Source organism: Manis pentadactyla, chromosome 3 (genome assembly GCF_030020395.1).
Source record: "Manis pentadactyla isolate mManPen7 chromosome 3, mManPen7.hap1, whole genome shotgun sequence".
NCBI lineage: Eukaryota > Metazoa > Chordata > Mammalia > Pholidota > Manidae > Manis > Manis pentadactyla.
Window position 1 is genome coordinate 169,003,066 of NC_080021.1, and position 22,794 is coordinate 169,025,859.

Consider the following 22,794-nt stretch of genomic DNA (forward strand, 5'->3'; position numbering starts at 1 on the left):
AGCCAGGAGGAGAAAGACAACTACCAAATGATTTCCCTCATTTGTGGAGTATAACAATGAAGCAAAACTGAAGGAACAAAAGAGCAGCGGACTCCGAGACTCCGAGAATGAATTAGTGGTTACCAAATGGGAGGGGTGTGGGAGGGTGGGTGGGGAGGGAGGGAAAAGGGGATGGAGGGAAAAGGGGATGGAGGTGTATTATGTTTAGTACACATGCTGTGGGGGATCACAGGGAGAACAGTGTAGCCCAGAGAAGGCACATAGTGGATCTGTGGCATCTTGCTGCACTGATGGACAGTGACTGCATTGAGGTATGGGTGGGGACTTGATAATATGGGTAAATGTAGTAACCACATTGTTTTTTCATATGAAACCTTCATAAGAGTGTATATCAATAATACCTTAATAAAGAAAAAAAAGGCTTGTGGTATGGACTTGTTAAGTGGTCTCAAGTATCTTTGATGAGACATTAAGTTTATCAGTCCTTTAAGTTACTCTGCAAAATTAGCATAACACAAGAAATTTACTGCTTTGGTTCCCTCCCAGGATAACAGCTTCCTGGTTTGGGAGCATATCAATCAAAACTGTCTGTCCTTCCTCCAAGGTGGGCAGAGTTATTTGTTTGCTAAAGAGTATGTTAAGAATTTTTCTTCTTAACTTCCTGGTTTTTAAAAAAAATTCAGTTTTGGCTTTAAGGTGGGATTTCCCTGTCTTTATTATGCTGTTTATAGGTGGGCCTTTTAGCAGGCTAGAGTAAATCTTACAATGGCACAATGAAGACATCGGATGTGCTCAGATACTTCTCTTTATCTGGGGAATATTCAAGCATTCAAGGCCAAGTTGTTGTTGACCTTTTGAGCTTTAACTGCTTAACTCTAACCCTGAGTCTTTTCTGGCTTTTTAGTTTTAACTGGTTAACTGAATCCTTTCTAGGGGGTTTTACTGACCTTATTCTCTTTCCACCCTGCTCTTATCTATTTTCCTGCCTAACAGGGTCAGCATCTTAAGATGTTTTTCACCTTGCTGGTTAGATTCTTCAGGGAGGACCTTTCCCATCTGTTTGATTGTCATTGTTCTGGCAGACAAGAAGTGTTAGAAGACCAGAGCTCTTATTTGTTATATAACTTTTTACTTGAGTCTCTTGTTTTTAGGATGGAGTCCTTAGTCCATTTGTATCTTATGTCTCTAATCCAGAGACCTTCTATTTTATCCTTTCCAGGGAATAAATCCCTACCTAGTGTTATGCCAGAGTGGGGAAGAGATCACATCAGTACCCAGTGGTATAGTGCATAGGGTAGAGGATCTGAGGGTCTCATTAGTTCTTTGGCAGACTTTCAGCCAGTTCTCCTGTTTTCTGTTCTAGTTGTACCCCATTTTCAAAAGGTTTGCCAGTGAACTGAGCTTTGTGGGGCTCCGATGTAAATCAGGTTGTTTTCCTCACTGTACCTTTGAATTCAACTCTTATGTAAGTCAGTACCACTTGTCCACCTGCTTTCTAGCTTCTAATGCATTATTATCTCATCGTCTGTGCTTTTTCTCCTTGTGGATTTATACCTTTAAATTCTTTGATGTTATTTTAATTTTAATTTTGGGGAGAGAGAATGCTTTAGTCTTTCATTTTTAAGCAGTTATATATATTCCCTTATCTGTAATTTTACTTTTTGTAATATTGATGCCAGAGTTCTTGTTCACAAAGCTGAAGAATGTGTCTTCACGAACAGTCAAGGTAGGAGAGCCAGGGCAGAGTCTTTATTTAGAAATAAAGTGAGAGGAAAGAGCTCCTGGCTCATGCCAGGAGGAAATAGGAGAGCCGGGGGGTGCTGCATTGTCTAGGGGATTTATAGGTAGTTGAGGATTTTTGGGAAGTGAAAAAAAAGGCTTAGGTGTGGACTTTTACCACCTGCCCCTCCCTCAACATGGGCTGGGTTGTTGTCTGTTTGCTCGGGCTGTTTACAGTGAAGTCACGGGTTATGCTGAGATACCCTTGCAGAACACTCAAACATTCCAAGTTGCTCCTGGCCTTTTGACTTTTAACTGATCTCACTGAAGATGTCTATATTCCTAATCTAGTATCTTTACCCTAGAGAATTAGTCTGACCTTGAGTTTGCATAATGCTGAACACAGAGTTTCCATAGGGACTTTACACTGTTACATTGCTTTGACTGTAAATATCTTGCCTTGCTTTTTCCGGAGGCCCTCACCCTATTTCTAAGCCCACGGTCCCTGTCTCAATATGTTACATTGTAATAAGTAAAATATATTATTTAAAAAGGTAAAAAAGGAAATAACTGAATATTTTTCAAAACTACCCAGCTTGTGATACGTCCAGAAAGCCTTTAAATGCCAGTCTTGAATAATGTAGTGGTTTCCCAGTGGCTAGTGGCTAGTTTCTAGTCATATTGCTTTGCATTTCTATCTAGCTTTTGAAAACAACATCTTCTACTAGACTGTAAGTGTCTTTAGGGCATGGACCATATCACATTCCCTGTGTTTTTTTTTTTTTTTTTTTATTGAAGGGTAGTTGACAACAGTATTGCATTACATTAGTTTCAGGTGTACAACAGTGATTCAACATTTATATACATGATAATTCTAGGTACCAGGTATCACCATACCAAGTTGTTACAATATTTTGACTATATTCCTTATGCTATACATTACATCCCGGTTACTTATTTATTTTACAATTGGAAGTGTGTTTATATATATATATATATATATATATATATATATATATATATATATATATATATATATATTTTGTGAGGGCATCTCTCATATTTATTGATCAAATAGTTGCTAACCACAATAAATTTCTGTATAGGGGGGTCAATACTCAATGCACAATCATTAATCCACCCCAAGCCTAATTTTCGTCAGTCTCCAATCTTCTGATGCATAACGAACAAATTCTTACATGGAGTACAAATTCTTACATAGTGAATAAGTTACATGGTGAACAGTGCAAGGGCAGTCATCACAGAAGCTTTCGGTTTTGTTCATGCATTATGAACTATACACAGTTCAAATATGAATACTCATTTGATTTTTAAACTTGATTTATATGTGGATACCACATTTCTCCATTATTATTATTTTTAATAAAATGCTGAAGTGGTAGGTAGATACGAGATAAAGGTAGAAAACAGAGTTTAGTGTTGTAAGAGAGCAAATGTAGATGATCAGGTGTGTGCCTGTAGACTATGTGTTAATCCGAGCTAGACGAGGGCAATAAACATCCATGTATGCAGAAGATTTCTCTCAGAACATGAGGGGGGAGGTTCTAAGCCTCACCTCTGCTGCTCCCCATTTTCTCACCAGATGGCCCCCTGCAACTGTGCCTGTCTTAGGTTGTTCCTCCCTTGAGGAATCTTACCCGTCTCTGGCTACATTCCCTGTGTTTTTTAAAAAAATAAGTTATCAGAAATCGAAGAAATATTGAGAATATACTAAATGAGAACTATATTTATTTATGATCTCATTTTATAGGTTGAAGAATGCCTCATCTAATGTAAAACAAGTGCTTAAAAGTGAAACAGACTTGGATATTACTGCTGATCTCAGAAGGAAACTCCATCATGCTAAGAAAGAAAAATTAGAGATAACAGCTAAGCACAATGCAGAGGTAGACTTTATTTTCCTCTCAAATAATGTAAAAGTAGAATTTGATTAGATTAATTTTCTATTACAAACTCCATGTTTAATATTTACCCATTTAGCACCATAACTTTCTTGTACTTAAGGGAATTATAATAAAACATGTTTTTTTATATACTGGAATTGTATAAGAGTGTTAAAAGTAGAAATTCAATGAATTATTATGTATGTTTGTTTGTTCTCTTAAATTTATTTTAATTAATGGGTCAAACTTGATAAGTTGGTGAATATGTTTGGTGACTAAAGGATTTATAAACCAGACATTTAAAAATTTCAATGTAGGTTCCTAATGGTCTTGATTGTGGAACAATCTTTCTTAAATAAGTAGATTTGTGTATGGAATTTTTAATCATAGTACAATTCACAAATTATCTTAGTTTTTGTTTGTTTTATTGTATCTTTTACTTTATTACTTTGTGTATAAGTATTTAAATATATGTGTTTCATATGTATATATATTCCAAGAACAGTAGTTATCTTTCCTTCTCAGGTAATTCATGAATCATCTTTATGTCTCTACTGTTGTGTTTTTTCTCTGTTTTCTCCTTTTTTTCTATTTAAAGCTCATTTTAGGCAGACTGGTATAGTAGAAAGAATATTAAGTTGCACAGACCTGGACTCACTGTTGGCCCTTCCATTTGTAAGATATGTGGCCTTGGGCAGGTTATTTATACTATACATTATTGGTTTCTCATGGTGAAATGCTGTCCCAAAGGGTTGTTGTGATAATTAAGTGAAATAAAATTTGTGAGGTTTCCTGTCACTATAATAGTAGCTGTAATTTATTGACAGTTAAACAGTGTGTTTTCCTTCCCTTTTTGCTAAATTCTGATGCTGGTCTGTCTGGAAACATTTTAAAGCCTCCCTAAGTGAAACTGATTACTCTTTGCTTTGCTGTCCCATAAAATGTTGCTGTCATGTTTGAGAGCTGAAACATTTATCTCATGAAGACCTATTCTTTAGTCTACAAGCTTCCTGAGAGCTGAGCAGTGACTGTGCTTAGCGTCTGCCTGTCTCACTTTGCTTACTGACACACAGTAGGTCTTTAGTGGCTGTGTGATTTATTTCAGGATATTTAAGGAGCAGTGGTTTTTAATTAAAATAACAAGGAATGAATCATGACTATTTTATTTGTATTTTTAGTGGCAATTGATGTAATTTGAAAGAGGTAATTGAAGTAATTGCTTTTCTTTACATTGTAATATTATGTACTGAATATAAACTAGTATTTATTAAATGTATGCTAATTGTTCATAATCTCCAAAATGTATTTTTAAAACCAAATATGAATTTTAAATGAGAATATTAGTGTCATGATAATCATTAATCTATTAAATATATTCCTTCACATATATTTGTAGTTTTCATCAGATTTCTCTTAGCAGTTGTCATTAGATATCTCTCTTTTGAAATATGTGTTCACATTAAAGAGAGAGAAATTATCTCAGGGAAGAAAGAGATGTTTCTCAAAACAGGCAGTTATAATTGGTTAATCTCCAGGTTTATATTACAACTCATTTTTATTGTTTCAGTTATGATTTTACCCATATTGTATAGTAATTTTTTTAGCCATGCGATCTCCAGATATGCCCATTATAAAGTAAGGCAGAGAAGAATGAAACTATCTAAAAACTAATGCTATATATTTGCCTTACCAGATACTCTTAATGCTGATACGCATCATGCTGGGTGATTGGCACAAAAGATCTTTAAAACCTAGGTGCTCATTAATGGATCAATGGATAAAAAAAATGTGATACACACATATATGTGTATATATGCATGTGCACATATGTACATAGCAATGGAATATTATTCAGCCATAAAAAAGGAAATTATTTCCCTCATTTGTGGAGTATAACAATGAAGCAAAACTGAAGGAACAAAATAGCAGTAGACTCACAGACTCCAAGAATGGACTAGCAGTTACCAAAAGGGAGGGGTAGAGGAGGGTGGGTGGTGAGGGACGGAGAAGGGGATTGAGGGGTATTATGATTAGTTCACATGGTGTGGGGGTGTTGTCATGGGGAAGACAGTGTAGCACAGAGAAGACAAGTAGTGACTCTGGCATCTTACTACACTGATGGGCAGTGACTGCAGTGGGGTATGGGGGGCTCGATAATATGGGTGAATGTAGCAACCACATTGTTTTTCTTGCAAAACCTTCATAGGAATATATCAATGATACCTTAATAAAGTAAAAAGGAAATCTTGCCATTTGTGACAATGTGGATGGCCCTTAAGGGCATTACACTAGGTGAAATGAGTCAGACAGAGAAAGACAAAAACCATGTGATCTCACTTGTATATGAAATTAAGAAAACAAAACCAAAAACCAAGCTCATAGATACAAAGAATGAATTGGTGGTTGTCAGAGGTTGGGTGTAGATGGGGCAAAATAGTTGAAGGAGGTGAAAAGGTACAACTTTGCAGTTATAAAACAGTCATGGGTTTGTAATGTACAGCATGGTGACAGTAGTTAATACTATTTTGCATATTTGAAAGTCACTAAGAGAGTAGATCTTAAAGTTCTCATCACAAGAAAAAAAAATACAGCTATGTATATTGACAGATCTTAACTATAATTATTGTGGTGATCATTTTGACAATATGTACAAATATCAAATGATTACATTGTTACCTGAAACATGTTATATGTCAATTATGACTCAGTAAATAATAATACCTTTAAAATGACTTCATTAGGAATTTTATTGTTATGGGTTCTTGGACAAGTTAATATTTTTGAGTCTCAATTTTCTTTGCTAGATATAGACATAATAGATTACTGTTGAGAAGATTTATTAGTAGACAGAGTGTGTGGAGGGAAGAGTTGTTTGTAGACTCATAGCTTCCAGATGAGACTGAGTGGCACTGATGGGGATGATTGGGGTGGGACAACGCCACCAGGTTTTCATTGTTGCAGTGGTTCTGAGAATCATTTGAGCATAGTAATACATGTGTGAAACAGGACAAGAGACTGTGCAGCTATTGAGATAGCTCATAGGCGCAGGCAGTGATGATAGAGGAAAAAAATCTTCTAGAGGAAAGAGGTTGGGAGACTATAAAGAAGAGCAATGTAACTTTTTTTAACCAAAAGGTACTGGAAACCTATGACCAAGCAGTAGGCTTTTTAGGTTTCGGGACCTGTAGATGTTGTTTGACTGATCCAGCCTGTCTTTTTTTTTTTATAACTGATACACAATCTTATGAACGTTTCACATGAGCAACATTGTGGTTACAACATTTACCCATATTATCAAGTCCCCCCACATCCCATTGCAGTCACTGTCCATCAGCCTAGTAAGATACTATAGAGCCACTGCTTATCTTCTCTGTGCTATATTGTCTTCCCCGTGACACCCCCCTACATTATGTATGCTCATCATAATGTCCCTTAATTCCCTTATCCATCCCTCCCCACCCACCATCCTCAACCCCTTCCCTTTGGTAACTGCTAGTCCGTTCTTGGAGTCTGTGTCTGCTGCTGTTTTGTTCCTTCAGTTTTGCTTTGTTAATATTCTCCATAAATGAGTGAAATTATTTGGTACTTGTCTTTCTCTGCCGGGCTTATTTCACTGAGCATAATACCCTCTTGCAAATGGTAGGATTTGTTTGTTTCTTATGACTGAATAATATTCCATTATGTATATGTACCACATCTTCTTTATCCATTCATTTACTGATGGACACTTAGGTTACTTCTGTATCTTCCAGCCCATCTTCTTGGGGTTCTTAAGCTGGCATCCTTGAAACAGAAATCAAGGAATCTTTATACTTGGATAGGGAAAAATTATATTTTTATACTTATTAATCTCTAATTTACATTAAGTATTTCTTTCAGTTCTGAAAGGCTTGACCCAGTTAGTCCTCTTTATACTTATTAATCTCTAATTTACATTAAGTATTTCTTTCAGTTCTGAAAGGCTTGACCCAGTTAGTCCTCTTAACAACAAGCATTAGTAGTCTTAGCAATACTTTTGTATTGACTTTATCATTAGTGGAAATAATAGATATATATCACAATTCAGTTATTGCAAATATTTTGAAATATTGTTTATACTTGTCATTACTTTGAACTTATGGTAGTTACTGACCTGCGAGTAGACCTTGTTATTTAATGTTATAAAAGAAGTACATAATCACATCACAAATTTGTTTTTGTGTTATATATTTGTTTTCATACTTTGATTGTCATCCTGTATATTTTTTAAAAATGCATTTAATTATATTATTCTGAGAAGGCTTTGCTAGATTGCTGAAGAGGGTCATGGCGTAAAAATGTTGGAAAACCTTTCTTTTAGAGGCTGAGACATGCTGGAGAGGGCATAAAGGAAGATTACATGGAGAAAAGGTTCTAAGATAGCTGGTTGGGTATAAAGACTAATGAGAAGGCAGATGTGTTTTTGAAAGGAGGGAGATGCCATTCTGATGCTCTTGCACGTTTCAGTGCATGTTGAACTTTAAGTTAGAAAACAGCCTCTGAGCAGAGCATATATGTCTGTCAGCTATGTGGGTAGCTCTGGAAATCAAATAAAGTCCAGTCAGGCAAAAAGAGGGACATTAATAGAGGGAATTGCTTGTACAGCTGATGGAAGCCCTAGGAATCCAAACAAGGAATGATGAGGTCTGGAGATTAGTAACAGCAGGAAGTAACCACCACTTGTAGGCCAGAGGGCAAGTAGGAGGTGATGGGACCAGAGTCCAGAAGCTGGGGCTGTCTGGTGGGAGGCATACACTGTTAAGGCAGTGTTGGGATGTTTGGATGGTGGGGATGGGAGCTGGAACCTCAAAAGAGATGCAGCTACTGCCAGAGCTGCTCCCAGAAGTAGAGCCATTTGGCAATGGAAGATGGGAATTTTAGTTCCTGTGATACAGTAGAGTAGAGCAAAAGGAGGGGTTGGGAATGGATCAAATGGCCAGTGATTGGCAGTCCCATCTTTTGCTCTTCTGCATTCATATCACTCTTCTAGCATGTGTAATTCCCCTACAATAGTATTGTTCCTGCATAGTGACTCAGGTGCGATCTCTATAAAGGTGCTTTTGCTCTCCCCAGAATGGGCGGCACAAAGGCTCATTAGTCACTGCATCCATCTCATGGATGGTACATGTTCTCACTGTCAGATCCTTATAATTTGGTGCCTTATGAATATAATTGAAAAGTTAAACATTACCAACCTTCTTTATAATGCCAGAAGAGAGGAACAGAGGAACAGAGAAAAGAATCACTAACAGATATATATAACATTTATCCAGAGCTGCCGCACCTCTTCTTTGTTACTAGAACTAGTCCTAAGGTTGTAAGTTAATATTCATCACTTCTTCCACAACTGGTTGCATGTTCTTTTTACCCTCTGCCAGCATTTCCCTTGGTGGAGCGACCAAACCTTCATTCTTGAAGAGTCTGGTTCTTTAATGGTGCTGCCTCTGTGGAATCTCTTTAGAGATGGAAGTACTAAGCGTCACGTCAGTGAATCCCCAGGCCTCTGTGCTTTCCCTGCTGCACTACCCTCTTGGTGATCAGGATTAGTTGCCCTTGCCAATATAGTAACTCTTTTCTTTGCCTTTTGTTTCATTGGCATAAGAAGCCCAAAACTAGCCTAGGGGTACTCTCAGCTTCCAATTTGGTGGGGTTTTTTTTGACATTATTTTATTGGGGTAAAATGTATGTAAGATAACCTTTGCCATTTTAATTGTTTTTAAGTGTACGATCCAGTGACTTTACTTATATTCATAGTGCAACTATCACCAGTATCTACTTTCAAAATTTTTTATCCCAAACAGAAATGTGTACCCGTTAAACAATAACTCCTCAGCTCTGCCTCCCCCGAGCCCCTGGTAACCTCTAATCTACTTTCTGTTTTTGTGAATTTGTATATTCTAGATGGATACCTCATGTAAGTGGTACCATACTATATTTGTTCTTTTGTATCTGGCTTATTTTACTTGGCATAATGTTTTCAAGGTTCATCCATGTCGTAGCATGTATCAAAATGAATCAGTCACCTTGTGGAAGTATTCAGTCTTTGGGAATTAAGATCTCTTTAAAAGATCAAAGCCCAAAGTTTCAAAGAGGGAAAAACTCAAGTGAGTTATTAGAGGCTAGGTTATTAGAGAGAGGCCACTCCCACTTTCACCCTTTATTTCCTGGATCTTGTAGGGGAGACAGTACATATCAGTCTCCAGTTCAAAGCTCCTACCTTGCTCATTGGGAAGGGCTTGTGGGAAGATTTACAGTGTATTCTTGTTTCAGTTCTGCCACAAGGGGCTTTAGTAAAGGTGTCTGGAAACTGATGGAAAGGTATGAGTCCATATTTTGGAGGCTCAAGTCATGATTCCGCCCAGTAGACTTAGCTTTTTTTGTTTTTCCTTTGTTTAGATCAAATAATGCTTCAGAAGAGCTTCTCCAATATGGTGACCACTTGTCACATGTCTTTTGACCTTGAAATGTGATGAGTCTGAATTAGATGTTCTATAAATGTTAAATGCTGGATTTCATAAACTTAGTACAAAAAAGAATATAAAATATCTCACTAATAATTTTTCATATTGATTACATGCTGAAATAGAGATAATCTTGGATATTATTCAGTTAGTTAAACTATTTTAAAATTAATTTCACATGTTTTCCTTTTCCTTTTTAAAATATTCCTACTAGAATATTTAAAATTACACATGAGACTTGCATTGTATATCTATTGGCCATTGCTGCTTTAGAAGGCTGCCCATCTTTTTAATTCCTATGTACACCCTGATCAATTAGATATCCCTGCAATTACCTGGAGGCCAAATGCTATAATTGCTACTGTACTCCTGCTGCCCATTATAGTAACTGTGCTCACCTTGCCACCACTTGGCTTGCTACTCTGGAATTCATATTTTGATAGAAATGGGGGAGTCCATCTCAATTGTGACATGTCCCACCATTATCTCCACCCTCTACTATTATCTCTGGCATATAGATGTTAGCCACCAGAGCTTTTCAAGCTTGTGCTGTCTGCTCCAGTGTATTTCATAGCATTTTAATTAGGAAAAGAATGCCCTTTGGGTTCTCAAAGAGGATGCAGTTGGGGGAAGGGGAGGTTTATAAAGCCATTTCTACCTCCTTAAAATCTCCATTTTATGTCAGTAAAGTACTGGCATTTTGACCTTATTAAGTGATTGTAGGCTGATGTTGAGTACAACTTAATTCATTACTCATCCAAGCAAACTGTAAGAGCTAGCTGATTAAATCCAAAGTAGTTCTAAATATGCTTTGCAGGTTCCTAATACAAGATTAGCAAGGTCTTGCATTTCTTTTGCTGTATGTTATTTTCTCCTGGAGCAGAAAGTGCATTTCTCCTCCTATGGCATACCGAGATCTGAGATTATGGTGACAGTGTGTGGTGAAGGTGGGTCTTGCAAATGTAAGACATTGCTTCAGGGATGGCCATTACTAAGTCTTTTATTAAGGAAAGGGGAATTACCTCAGACAGGGAGGAGAAGCTGCTTTTGTTGGTAAGAGATGTTTAGGAGGGCTTGGGGACTTTACAGTTTGGAAGTTTGTCTAATTCCAAACCCTCATTCCATCTCCTTCCTTCCTACTTAATGCCCAAATGATACATATCATCTTAACATTAGAAACTTGGTGAGGCCATTCATTCAACTTGTTCTGTAATTATGCAGTCCTCATAAGAAGTAAGAGACTCTTAAAGTCAACACAGAAACTCTCTGGTTTTCTGTCTGTCTTGAGCTGAAGATCCTAAGGCCCTAAGATTATCACTTGGTTTTTATAAATTCTCTAGCATAGTCAGACTTCGTCTTCCCACTCTACAGGTCTTGTGTAAATGGTGCTTCCATAATAGTCAAGTGCAGGTGCAACTTAATTTCCAAAGTCTTGTCCTCAGCTGACACTATTCTAAACAACTGCACATGATAATTTAAACAATTGTGATCTAGGTCTTTCACTCTTAAGTCTTTCAACAAAGGGACATTAGTAGAGGGAATTGATTTCAGAGGTACTAGAAGAGCTGAAAAGACAAATAGGGGATGTTATGGCAACCCAGAGGGTCACAACGTTTAGAAAGCTGCTTCCACTCCTAAGGTTGACAAAAGCCAGAACTGTTTTAAAGAGAGCAAGGCTCGTGGAGGGATGGATTATCCAGAAGGATCTGTAGCCATAGGGAAGACAGAGATGCTGCCTTGAGTTAGGTCTAGAGTGGGAGAAATACCCTGGCTTCTCTTCTCTTGCTCTCAAGTATACCACTGTAAAGGAATGTAGGAAACACCCTAGAGCGAGAACCACCCAGTTTCCATACCCTAAGGGGGACGAAACTCGTGACAAGACGTTAAAGAATGCTCATGCAAAGGTCAGGCAAGCGGCGGGTCCCCGTTTCAACTTCATTGGTTAAAGTATGGGATGTGTTTTAAATTCATTGGTTGTGGTAATGTATGGGCTTTGGTGCAATGGCTGTGGAAATCCTATATAATCTATACCTAAAGTTGCTTGGGGGTCGACAGCTCGGACTCGACCTGTGTGTCAGGGGAGGTGCTGTAGGCCCCAGCTAGCTGGCTGAATAAAGACTTTGCTTGGATTTACATCTCCGTACCTGTGTGGTTTGTTCTCTGGAGAAGCCCCGGAGTCCCGAACCCTAACATTTTGGGGGCTCGTCCAGGATCCGAGTGACTTCCCGGAGAACAAGGGACAGCTGGAGGCAAGGTCTGATTGTCCGGACGGGGCAGTGTAATTCGAGGTTCGCCCCCTCGTGTCTGCATAAATCCAGTATAAAGCAGGAGTCGCCATCCCGTGTCTGGTCTCGGGTTAGTGATCCCGAGTAAGGAAGTCTGGGTTGGTAGTCCCGGCCCCCAGGTTAGTGACCCTGGGTGAAGCCCAGGTAACCAATCCTGGCCCTAAGGTCGGAGTGATTCGGCCTTAGGAAGGGAAGTCCGATCGGCAGGAACCTGGCGCCCGAGGAGGAAAGGATCGAGCTCGTCACCCTGCGGCAGTCCGAGTGGACGCCTTTTGGGAGAATCACAAGAGTTTTTGAGGATCCTGAAAGTGGTGAGTGTGGTGTGCACCAGGTGAGAGAAGGACCGGTCCGAGCGAGTGCGATCAAATGTGGTGTGTGTGTTTGGTGTTATTGTTGATTGTTTTATTGTGTATTGGTTTATATTTCTTTTTCCGCTTTTCCCTTTAAGTTTCTCTTACTCTGAGGCTCTCCTGTTCCTGTTCTCTCCGTTCCTCCTTTCTGCCACTAAATCATTCCCCTGCGGGCACGGGTTGGGCAATTAAGAGCCATTAGGGCGCCCGCTGCTGGAAGACTCCCGTGACAGGATAAGGGGGTCACAGCCGCGAATCCCAGATAAATTCGCGTCCCCCACAGAAGAAAAACTGTGCAACGACAGGCACCCGTCCACAAGCACATACACCAGTCATCATCTTGTTTAAAGTGGCACTTCTACTTTTCGCCTTTTGTCTTCCTTGCATTATTTACCATGGGCCAGACTCAGGCTACTCCTAAAGGTCTGATCCTTTCCCACTTTCCGAAGGTCAAGGAACAGGCCCTAAACATGAGTCTTAGTATCAAGAAAAGTAAGCTTGATACCTTTTGTTCAGCTGAGTGGCCCTCCTTTGGAGTAGGCTGGCCGACCCAGGGGTCTCTTTCCCTGGACCTTATTGGCAAGGTCAAAGCCGTTATCTCCCGGCCAGACCCTGAGGGCCACCCTGACCAGCTTCCCTATATTCTTGTCTGGGAAAATTTGGCCAAGAATCCCCCTTCCTGGCTGAGGCCTTTTTTGGTGGGGAAATTTCACACTGACCCACTAAAAACCTCCGTCTTAGTTGCCCCTGTCATAGAGGAAGATCTAAAACCCCCTGATCATAGGGCTAGAAACCCTGTGCACCCGAGTGTGCCGCCTGTTCTCCCTGACAGTTCCCCCCTATACCCCCCTCTGCCGATTGAGTGGCCACCCCCGTATGCAGGAGAAGGGGGTGAAGCTGCTGGAGGGGTAGAGAATGAGGTTGGGGAGCCCAGCAGGGATCTGGCGGCCACAGCTTCCCCAGACTCTTCAGCAGGAGAAGGCAGGAGGCTGGAAAGAGCTTCCTCATGCTCTCCCACCCTGGCTCCATGCTGGGCGCCAGGTAGAGCGGGAGGAATGCAGTTGAGACCTCGAGGGGCGAGGGAGCAAGAAGGGGAGGCCCCCTCCTCCACCTCAGAAGAAGCAATGCCGGTTCTGCCCGTGCGTGCCAATGGTGCAGGCGGTCCGGGCGGAGCTCAGCAATATCAGTATTGGCCCTTTTCATCTAGTGACCTTTATAATTGGAGGACTCAGAACCCTCCCTTCTCAGAAGACCCCCAAGTGTCTTATAGGTCTGGTAGAGTCCATTATGTTCACCCATTGTCCCAAATGGGACGACTGCCAGCAGTTGCTCCGCACCCTCTTCACAATGGAAGAGCGAGAGCGCATCCTCAATGAAGCCAGGAAAAATGTCCTCGGAGAAAATGGAAGACCTACTACCCTCCAGTCCATCATTGACGAGGCGTTACCACTTACACGCCCAAACTGGGACTTTGGGACTGCAGAAGGTAGGGAGCGTCTCCGGATCTACCGCCAGACTCTGATGATTGGTCTCCAGGTGGCCGCCAGACGGCCCACTAACCTAGCTAAGGTAAAAACTATTGTTCAGGGAGAAAAGGAAAGCCCGGCTGCGTATCTGGAGAGGCTGTTTGATGCTTACAGGCAATATACCCCCATAAACCCAGAGGCAGAGGAACACAGATCAGCTGTAGTCCTCTCATTCATCAACCAGGCAACCCCCGATATCCGGAGGAAACTCCACAAGCGGGATGACTTAGGAGAGATCTCTATTAGAGAAATGCTGCAGCAAGCGGAGAAAGTCTTCAATGCTAGAGAGACTCCGGAAGATAGGGAAGAAAGGCTGAAGAAAGAGAAATGGGAAGTGCAGGAGAGAAATAGGAAGGAAGACAGAGAATTTCAGAAGAGGGAGAACAAGAAGCAGAGAGAGGAGATGGCTAGGATATTCTTAGCTGGAGTAAAGGGGAGCCCTAGATCTCCTCGAAGAAAGGGACCCCGCCCATCCCGGCTAGGATGAGATCAGTGCGCCCTGTGTAAGGGATATGGGCACTGGAAAAGAATGCCCCAAAAGGAAGGAACAAGGAGGAGGGAACCCCGTTAAGACCCTGCACCTAGGAGAGGAGAATTGACGGGGACGGGACTTGGCACCCCTCCCCGAGTCCTGGGTAACCATGTGTGTGGAGGGGACTCCTATTGGGTTCATGGTAGATACGGGGGCACAGTATTCAGTTCTCAACCAAGCCCATGGTCCTCTAAACCCAAGATGCACAAGTGTAGTCCAGGGAGTAACAGGGTCCAAGAAATGTGCCTGGACTACTAATAGAAAAGTGGACCTAGGAAGACATCAGGTCTCTCACTCATTCCTGGTTGTACCCGAAAGCCCCGCACCGTTACTGGGCAGAGACTTATTGACAAAGGTCGGGGCGCGCATTCATTCTGAACCCGAAGGGATAAAGATCATGGACAAAGAAGGGCAGTCCCTACAACCGGTGCATGTGCTAACCCTATCCCTAGCCGATGAGCATCGCCTGTTTCAGGCAGATCAAGAAAAGGGGGGCCAGGGAGAAATAGACTCTTGGTTGCAGAAGTTCCCTTCTGCATGGGCCGAAACCGGAGGAATTGGTCTCGCCAAACATCTGCCCCCAGTTGTTGTTTAGCTCAAAGCCGCGGCCCTGCCCATCCGAGTCCGGCAGTATCCAATACCGGAAGAGGCTAGGAAAGGGATAGCACCCCATATCCACAGACTGTTAGAGGCTGGAGTCCTTAAATCCTGCCAATCTGCATGGAATACGCCCCTGCTTCCAGTAAGGAAGCCTGGCGGCAGAGAATACCGACCGGTGCAAGACTTGCTAAAGGTTAATGAAAGGATCGAGGACATCCACCCCACAGTGCCCAACCCTTACACCTTGCTCAGCCACCTGCCACCCTCACATGTGTGGTATACTACTCTGGACCTGAAAGATGCCTTCTTCAGTATCCCCCTTTCTGAAGTTAGTCAGCCTTTGTTTGCCTTTGAGTGGCAGGAACCAGGGGGAGGAAGAAACGGGCAGCTTACCTGGACTAGACTGCCACAGGGTTTCAAAAACTCTCCCACTTTATTCAATGAAGCCCTAAGCCAGGACCTGGAGCCCTTTCGCAGGAGCCACCCCCGCGTGACATTGCTGCAGTATGTGGATGACTTGTTGCTGGCCACAGAAACCCATGAGGAGTGCGAAGAAGCCATAGGGAACTTGTTGGCTGAACTAGGCGAACTGGGATATCAAGCCAGTGCCAAGAAAGCCCACATCTGTCAAAGGTCAGTGATCTACCTGGGGTACAAAATATCTAACGGAGCCAGGTGGCTAACGCCGGCCATGAAACGAACTATTCTGACTATCCCCATCCCTTTCTCACCCCGGGGAGTGAGGGAATTTCTTGGCTCAGCCGGGTTCTGCAGGCTCTGGATTCCAGGGTATGCAGAAATAGCCCGACCGCTATATGAGGCGACCAAAGAAGGGCAGGGCTGGCAATGGACTCAAGAACAACAAGAGGCTTTTGACAGACTAAAAGAAGTTCTCCTCCGGGCCCCCGCCTTATCTTTGCCAGACCCAGAAAAACCCTTCATCTTGTTTGTAGATGAAAAGAAAGGAGTTGGTAAAGGAGTCTTGGCTCAGCAGCTAGGCCCATGGAAAAGACCTGTGGCCTATTTGTCCAAACGACTAGACCCCGTGGCCTCCGGATGGCCACCTTGTCTGCGCATCCTAGCAGCCATTGCTCTACTGGTAAAAGAGGCAGACAAGCTCACTTTTGGCCAGAACTTGAGAGTAACAGCCCCACATACTGTGGAGGGGATCCTCAGGCATCCTCCAGGAAAATAGATGACGAATACAAGACTCACCCACTACCAAGGGCTCCTACTAGATTCTCCACGAATTGCCTTCTCCGACCCTGTGACCTTAAATCCTGCCACCCTTCTGCCGGACCCAGATCTGTCGACCCCCATCCATGACTGTAGAGACATCCTCTCCGGAATTATCCAGATGCGAGCAGACTTGAAGGACACACCATTACCAAACTGTGAGCTAAATTGGTACACAGATGGGAGCAGCTTTGTGCAGGAGGGAGTCAGGAGAGCAGGGGCAGTGGTGGTGACCCACGAGGGGGAAGTAGTCTGGAGCGCAGCCCTGCCCCCTGGCACCTCAGCACAGAAGGCGGAACTTATTGCTCTTGCTGAGGCCCTGGAGAGAGCAGAAGGCAAGTGGGCCAACATCTACACAGATAGCAGATATACCTTTGGCACTGTCCATGTCCACAGTGCCATTTACCGAGAAAGAGGATTCCGCTCCGCAGAAGGAAAGGAGCTGAGGAATCTACAAGAAGTCCAAAGATTACTGGCTGCTATCGAAAAACCGAAGGCAGTAGCAGTTATACATGTACCGGGCCACCAATCAAAGAAGACGCCTGAGGCCATCAGCAACAAACATGCTGATGCGGAGGCTAGGAGGGCGGCCCTCTCGGACTCCCTTGTACTTGCAGCCCTCGAGGTACCCATACCTGAACTGCCCGCCTTGCCACCCAAACCTGAGTATTCCCCTCAGAATCTTGAGTGGATTAGGAAACAAGTCTCGGGTCGAGTGTTTGAGGAGAGAAATTGGAGTAGGGACCAAGAAGGTAGATTGACCCTGCCAGAAGCATTAGGACAGTACATGCTTGCTAATCTGCATAAGTCCACCCATCTAGGCTGGAAAAAACTGCTCAGCCTTTTCCAGTCTGCGCAGTTGGTGTTTCCCCACCAGAATGAGACAGCTCGTCAGATCACGAGAGAATGCAGCAGCTGTGCAATGCTGAAACCAGCCCTAAGAGGGCCCCACCCGACAGGTACTCGGAAAGGGAGAGGACTCTCGGGAGGAGCTGGGAAATAGACTTCACCGAAGTAAAACCAGGGAAGTATGGGTACAAGTATTAGCTAGTTATAGTAGATACCTTCTCAGGGTAGGTAGAGGCTTTTCCAACCAAGCATGAGACAAGCCAGGTAGTAGCAAAAAGATTAATTGAAGAAATTATCCCCCGATATGAGGTCCCTGAAGCCATAGGTTCAGATAACGGCCCAGCTTTCGTTAGCAAGATCCTGCAGGGACTGGCCCAGGCTTTGGGGGTAGATTGGAAGTCACATTGTGCTTATAACCCACAAAGCTCTGGGCAGGTAGAGAGAATGAATCGGACCTTGAAGGAGACCCTTTCTAAATTGGTATTAGAGACTGGCGGGGACTGGGTGACCCTCCTTCCCTTAGCCATCTTCCGTGCTCGAAACTCCCCCTATGTACATGGTTTAACTCCATTTGAGATAATGTATGGGGCTCCTCCACCCATAACTCGGCGAGTACAGCTTTCCGGGGCAGGGGACCCAGCCCCTGACTACCTGAATGTGTTGCAAGCTCTCGCTAAAATGCAACAGGAAATCTGGCCCCTGATTAGAGCATATTATGAGGGCAGGAAGATTCCGAGCCCAGAACATGGCATAGTCCCAGGGGACATGGTGTGGGTCAAGAGACACCGAGTGAGGACACTCGAGCCCAGGTGGAAGGGACCTTACGTTGTATTGTTTACCACCCCCACTGCCCTCAAGGTAGGTGGTATCGCTCCCTGGGTGCATCACACCCATGTTCGGAAGGTCCTGCCTCATAAGGATCCAGGAGCCCGCAAGGAAGAGTGGAAGGTGCAGCAGCATCCTGCGAATCCTCTAAAACTACACCTAAGCCGAAGATGAAGGGGATCCTGCTGATAAGCGCCTTAATATGGACTTTCGAGGGAACCACATCTGTGAAGCTGATTCCAGAACCCGCAGGAACACCGGGTTTGGGTCCGTCCGGGTTAGATAACCCCTTGTGGGAGATGGTGCAGGCAGTAGCAGAAACTCTGAACCACACCACTCCCTCCTTCACTGATCCCTGTTGGTTATGCTACCCAGGTTCACCCCCCTTCTATGAGGCAGTCGGGATAAATGGCTCCTACACCATCAACGACTCCTATCCCACTCCTTGGGACAGGGGACCGAGGGGACTTACGATCGCTCAGGTCTCAATCGCTGGTACATGTGTGGGCACAGTCCCTACCACCCAGAGTCAGTTATGCTCCTCCTATAATAACACCACGTGGGAGCCAGGAAAGTGGATTATACCCTCCTCAGGTTGGTGGCTCTGTTCAAAGACAGGCCTCACCCCGGCCCTATCCACCCTTGTGTTCAATGCTAGCAGTGAGTTTTGTGTGCTCGTGGCCATTCTACCTCGCCTAATATGTCGTTCTCATGAATCCCTCCTTTCTTTTTGGGAAGAAGTGCTGAGCCCCCACCGGAGAAAGAGGGAGCCAGTTACTGCCCTGACAATTGGGGCCCTCTTCTCCCTAGAGATAGCAGGGGCAGGCACTGGGGTCGCAGCCCTTGTAACTCGGGAACAGGGGCTTACAGCCCTGAGGCTGGCAATTGATAGGGACCTAGAACAACTCCGACAGACAATGTCAGACCTGGAGCAATCCCTCACTTCCTTGTCGGAGGTGGTTCTACAGAACCGAAGAGGCCTGGACTTCCTGTTCTTAAGAGAAGGTGGGCTGTGTGCAGCCTTAAAGGAAGAGTGTTGTTTCTATGTAGACAAAACAGGTGCAGTGAGAGACTCCCTGGCTAAACTGAAGAAAGATCTAGAGAAGAGACGTAGAGAATATGAAAGTAGTGAAGGATGGTTTGAGTCTTGGTTCAAATACAAACCTTGGTTCGCTACCCTCCTCTCGGCCATTGCAGGGCCACTGGTCATCCTGCTGTTGCTGCTTACGATTGGCCCATGCATAATTAACAGGCTTGTTAGGTTTGTGCGGGAAAGGATTGGCACTGTCCAACTTTTAGTCCTTCGTCAAAGGTATCAGGCCCTAGATGCCGCTGTGGAAGATTCCTCAGTTTAGTCAAGAAAAGGGGGGAATGTAAAGGAATGCAGGAAACACCCTAGAGCGAGAGCCACCCAGTTTCCATACCCTAAGGGGGATGAAACTCGTGACAAGATGTTAAGGAATGCTCGTGCAAAGGTCAGGCAAGCGGCGGGTCCCCGTTTCAACTTTATTGGTTAAAGTATGGGATGTGTTTTAAATTCATTGGTTGTGGTAATGTATGGGCTTTGGTGCAATGGCTGTGGAAATCCTATATAATCTATACCTAAAGTTGCTTGGGGGTCGACAGCTCAGACTCGACCTGTGTGTCAGGGGAGGTGCTATAGGCCCCAGCTAGCTGGCTGAATAAAGACTTTGCTTGGATTTACATCTCCGTACCTGTGTGGTTTGTTCTCTGGAGAAGCCCCGGAGTCCCGAACCCTAACAACCACAAGTGCCCTTTTTTCACCAAACTTTTGACTACTGAGAAGCCAGTTGTCAAGGAGCCTGGGAAATACAGTTCCTACAATCCAGAGCAGAGCTGGAGCAGGATAGGAAGCAGACCTGAGGGTAAATAGGTAGATGACCCACACAGTTGGGAATGCCCATGTGGTAACAAGTTTATTCTCATAGGGAAGAGAGATTGGGCTGGAAGGGATGGAGTGATTCTGAAACAAACAAAATTATCTTGAATATGTAACTAAAGTTTTATGATTTTTTTCTTCATTAAAACAAATTTGTAAATTCTTATTTTCTAAGTATAAGTGTTTTGAAGATGTTTACTTTTGTAAAATTTTTAAAAATGGAAATTATTATTCTCTTTATATTTGAAAAACAGTATAACTTCTCTGTACTCTACATATTAACAGCTACTTATGGTAATTTCTGATGTTGCTCTTCAGAAATTATTTTGTCTTTTCTCATTTGATAATTGGACCATCAATTTCTAGCCTGGTGTAGTAGCTCAGTGCTCTCCTACATGATATATTTCTAGCATTTTCCTTCATCCACCATCTCTTTCTCTCCTACGAGTGATAAATAATTTTGCTCTTCTTTGAACTATCGTAACAACTTTACTGTTTTATAAAACTTACTCCGTGTGCTTTTCTATAGCATTTTATTACTTAGATCAGGAGCTCTATAACGTTTGTTTTGATATCTTTCACTATACATGACACATAGCAAGTGTTTAATATTGTTAAATGAACCATTGATTAGATCATATAATTTTAGAGTGGGAATGAATGAACTTCATAAATCATCAAGTTCTAATTCTATGACCTATCTTCTGTCACTGCTACTCATAGAATATTAGATAAATTAGATCTAGATAATAGATATCTAATTATCTAGATATTAGATAAATTAGATATTAGTTCATTAAAATCCCTGCAAAATTGTCACCTTTATTATGTTATGCTTTATCAATAATGTCATAATCAAGATAAGTAATAGGCAATATTTACTAAACTATACTTTGATGCAACTTGCTTTTTGATTTCATTTAGGGAATAAGAGGGGAGGAGAGAATGAATTTTTAAGTGCTGACTACGTGTTATGCATTTTTTCATTTCTTATGTATGACTATTTCTGATTAAAATTTGTAATTTTATTTTTATCAGCAGTTCATGTAAGAATTTTTTTTCCATTTTTTTCTCATGTAAGAATTTTTTTTGTTTTCATCTTATTTCTCTAAAGAAAATTGATGAGTATCACTTGGTGATTAATGCTAGTGCTTCCTTCCCAGTATTTTAGGAAGCATAAACTTACGAATTCTTATCTTATAAGTATTATAAAAGCAGATTTGTTAAAGAAATTGAGATGTTTGGGTTCATGATCTCATAATCTTAGAGACATATTTTAATATTGCTTCATGATGTCAGAAATCTGTTTTTAGCTGGTAAGCTGTGAGAGCCAGATTGCCAAGCTACGATCTGAAGTTGAAAAAGGAGAGGCCTTTCGACAAAGTCTGGAGTATGACCTGGCTGTTGCTAGAAAGGAAGCTGGTCTTGGAAGACGGGCTGCTGAAGAAAGATTAGCAGAGGCACACAGGATCCAAGAAGAACTCGGTGGTGAGACTATTTCCATTTCTTCCCATGTTTATGGTTGTGACCTCCTTGTATGGCATTGCTCACTGTTGTGTATACATTCCATCTGGGGTCAGAGGTGGGGTTTTGATTCTTTGGCTTTTAATGGACACACTTTGTTGGGTGTATGTAAAGTTTGCTTTTTTTTTTCATTTTTAATCTTAAAAAAATTTTTTTATTAAGGTATGATTGATGTACACTCTTATGAAGGTTTCTACATTTACCCATATTATCACGTCCCCACCCATACCCCAATGCAGTCACTGTCCATTAGTGCAGCAAGATGCCACAGATCCACTATTTGCCTTCTCTGTGCTACACTGTTCTCCCCGTGATCCCCCACACCATGTGTACTAAACATAATACCCCTCAATCCCCTTCTCCCTCCCTCCCCACCCACTGTAAAGTTTTCTTTATGTGCACATTCATCTACTTTACACTAACTTTTGTAATGTTGTGCATGTATGGAAAAGGGGTTCAGAATTCTTTCAATTACTTTTTAGAGTACTTGTTCCATGAATAACTGGCAGAACCACATAGGGATTAATAAAAAATTAACAGGCCTCTTATTACATGTAATCTGAATGAGAATTTATATGTTGAAGCACTGCAGGTGATTCTGCTAAGTCACTAGGTTTAGGAACCACAAGGTAGAGTGTGTGCCTAGAAAAGAAAAGTCAGTGGGCTCAGTCCCCAAAACCTATTCCTGTACAGCATATGGACATTTAAAAATCTTTATAAGTTTCAAATATATAAAGAAATGTGCCCAGATAAGTGCGTAACTCATAACAAGCTCCCAGATCATAGAATGGAAAATTCCATTCAGTGAGTCCTTTAACATGGATAACTACTATCCTGCTTTTTAATAGTGAGAGTTAATTTTGTCTTTTTTCTGTACTTTACGTAAATGAAATCACATAGTATATATACTCTTTCGTATCTGGTTTCTTTCCTTCAACACTGTGTTTGTGAGTTTATCCATATTGTTGTATAAACTTTATGTTGACATTTACTATTATATTGAGTGAACATGACATATACATTGAGTGAATATTATATATACTATGTATTATCTACCACACTTAT

General features: G+C 42.2%; 1 protein-coding gene across 5 annotated transcripts in view; it reads left to right on the forward strand.

The window, feature by feature from the left end:
- The window catches only part of CCDC171 (coiled-coil domain containing 171), a 369,406-nt gene that overhangs the window by 18,305 nt on the left and 328,307 nt on the right, over positions 1-22,794 (forward strand). For all 5 annotated transcript variants that reach the window (XM_057498705.1, XM_057498704.1, XM_057498703.1 and 2 more), the window contains 2 exons: positions 3,491-3,626; positions 21,519-21,693. In XM_057498705.1, coding sequence (XP_057354688.1) covers positions 3,491-3,626; positions 21,519-21,693 — 311 coding nt within the window. The remainder of the gene's footprint in view (positions 1-3,490; positions 3,627-21,518; positions 21,694-22,794) is intronic.